The 2,660-nt window shown below is 42.0% G+C and overlaps 1 protein-coding gene across 1 annotated transcript in view; it reads left to right on the top strand.

The window, feature by feature from the left end:
- LOC119585876 overlaps positions 1–2,660 on the top strand; it is a gene marked incomplete in the record, with an annotated part of 7,510 nt that overhangs the window by 4,080 nt on the left and 770 nt on the right. The window contains 6 exon segments of the mRNA XM_037934607.1: positions 411–541; positions 832–993; positions 1,142–1,267; positions 1,373–1,567; positions 1,676–1,927; positions 2,063–2,256. Coding sequence (XP_037790535.1) covers positions 411–541; positions 832–993; positions 1,142–1,267; positions 1,373–1,567; positions 1,676–1,927; positions 2,063–2,256 — 1,060 coding nt within the window.

Here is a 2,660-nt window from a genome sequence, read left to right as displayed (position 1 = left end):
GGAAATCAAGGCGTATAAGCGCCAGGATACAAGAACGTTTCCAGAATCCACCACTCACCCAAGAAGAGTGTTTGAGTAGCGTTTGGTTATTAGCAAGTAATTATCAGTGCTGCTGTTTAAGAAATCTCCAATGTTTTTTTTCACGCTCGTGAGACTACTGGCTCAGGCTCAGTTGAATCGGTGGAAATGGTTTTCTGGCAGTCAGCATAAAAAAAATTATGTAGCATACAAAAGGGAGGAACACATGTCTCCCCGTTGAGAGTCTGGCAGGGCGCATGCTACATTTTGACTTGGTGCCCACGTGGTATCCCACCTTTCCACTCTCTTACTTGCGATGTAGTTTTCCCGTTGCTCTGTTGGATATACTTCCTAAAATCATTCTATTAATCCACAATTGTTCTTGTTTCCAGACGTCCTGAAGGCTCTGCTTAAACTATCGTTCACTGTGGGCGGCGGCGCAGACCGTATCCGCTACACTGCTGACGGCCGTCTGGTCAACACCTTTACCATAAAGCGGGTTTCGTCCGAGGGTCTCCGTCAGGTGAGAAAGGAATCGACGAGGTTTATATAATGTTAAAACAGAGAAATGTTTTTTTTTTAGATCCTCAACAAATACAGTGGATGTTATGTATCATTGTTTCCTGGGAGTGGCACTGAGTACCTTATATATCATAGGTTGAACTATGGTGAAAGGAACAAAAATGCTTTGCTGTTTGGGTAGGTAAAGATTTCCAAGAGAGCAATAGCATTGATTTATTGCAACTTTAGGTATATGATACACAATGCCACGCCATTATGGTAGCTTCCTCCTCACCAGTGTGCTCCCCTTAGGTCGGCGTCTATCGTGAAGACACGGGTGTTGTGTGGTCGCCGGGCGAGGTTTGGGGAGCTGATTCTGGTGTCCATGGGCGCGAGGGACGAACTTTAGAATTGGTGGCGCCTGAAGATGGAGAAAACACTAGTGGTGTCCAGGCTGTCCTGCTTACTCATGAGGTATATTCCTGGCAGACTTTTTGTAGAGCTCTAACTGAATATTGTTTATTTCTGCTTTGAAAAGTTTAATAGTAACCTCATGTCCTACCCTGTTGATATATGTCAACTTTATTTATTCATGAAAACTAAAGCTCTTTCATGTCCCCAGGACTATGTTGGCCGAACGTGGGCATTCTCTGTGTTAGTACTAGCATGTGTGGGTGTAATGGCGGCTTTGTATGTGGCCGTGTATGTCGCCTTGAGGGTGTGTGATGGAACACTTACTGGACCTCAGGTGAGAAACATTAATTGTTAAGGATTAGTTCTTACCTAACCTGAACATGATTAATGAGTCTAATCATAGGGTTATTTTTAAGGTGTCTATTTTTTTTCCCTTAAGGTTCTGGGTGCTGTTCTGCTAATTGGAGTTATGGGTACATATGCATCTTGTGTAGTCTATGTTCTGCCCCCAATGCCCATCACCTGTGCTGTGCGAGAATGGGCACCACCCATGTGTCTGGCACTGTGTTATGGCATTCTTCTGGTGAAATCTATGCATCTTCGGGCTCTTGTGTCTGTTGGCCTAGGAGGAGAGGTAAATAAATGAGTTTAAATGAACTTGAAACTTCAGAAAACTTGATCAGAGAGAGTGCAAATAACTATGAATGAAAATGGATCCCCTGGTAATAAATTTTATTTCTAGGTCTCTCAAGTGAATCTGCATGTGTCCCTGCTGTTCATCATGGGTGTACAAGGATCACTGTGTGTGCTGGGTCATGCTGGTGGACAAGGAACAGGAGAGGAACCTCTAGTTAAGATAGGACTAGATGGTGAGCGTCACTGTGGAGAGAACCGCGTGGCCACACTTTCAACTCGAATTTATTTGATTGTTCTGCTCTTAATCACTCTTGTTCTTGGGACCCTGAACCGCAAAATCCATAGAAACCACAATGAGGTAAAGAGATAAAAAACCACTGTGTGTATATATATTTTACAGTATGGCACTGCTCAAGACAGTGATAACTGACTTAAAAAGTAACCATAAGATTATCCTGTGAAGGCAATTTCACATTCACATTTTACATTGCAGGGCCGATGGTTATTGTTAACATCATGTGTATCAGCTCCTGTTGTTGGTGTGTGGACTGTGATGAGCTACATGGCTCCAGCCCCAATGGAAGCACCCACCACCAGTGTGGCTCTCCTAGCTCTTGCCTCAATTATCTTAGGCCTTGTGTTCATACCTAAGATGAGGATCATTGCTCATCAGGCTAAGGAATTCAGGTAAAGGTTCCAAGTTGTTTTGTTGCTTTAGGACTAATTAAGCAATTTGCAGTTTAAGAGAGCTATCTGCTCTGAAAAAAATAGACATAGGGGTTGGGGGCCTCAAACTTTTACCCACTGAATTGTACTTTATTACCCTGTTGTCTAAATTTGTAAAAGTGGTTCTGCAGTCAGGTTTTATTGAGCACAAATGTATCTTTCAGTTTAGGAGGAAATTACTTATTTCTAAATTATAATCTCTGTGCAGAAGCTGGAAAAAATTATAAAAAAATTTAACTCGGTACTTGTTAGGGGTTTGCATAGCATCCCAATGTTTTTATGATGAAATATGGATGTTGAAATTTGTATCCTTAAAAAGTTTTTTTTGGGGGGTGAAATTCCATGTATTTTACATTAGTTCAGTG

Source organism: Penaeus monodon, chromosome 20, assembly GCF_015228065.2.
Source record: "Penaeus monodon isolate SGIC_2016 chromosome 20, NSTDA_Pmon_1, whole genome shotgun sequence".
NCBI lineage: Eukaryota > Metazoa > Arthropoda > Malacostraca > Decapoda > Penaeidae > Penaeus > Penaeus monodon.
The sequence above is the reverse complement of the archived record's forward strand: the minus strand, read 5'-3'. Positions and strand labels throughout refer to the sequence as shown.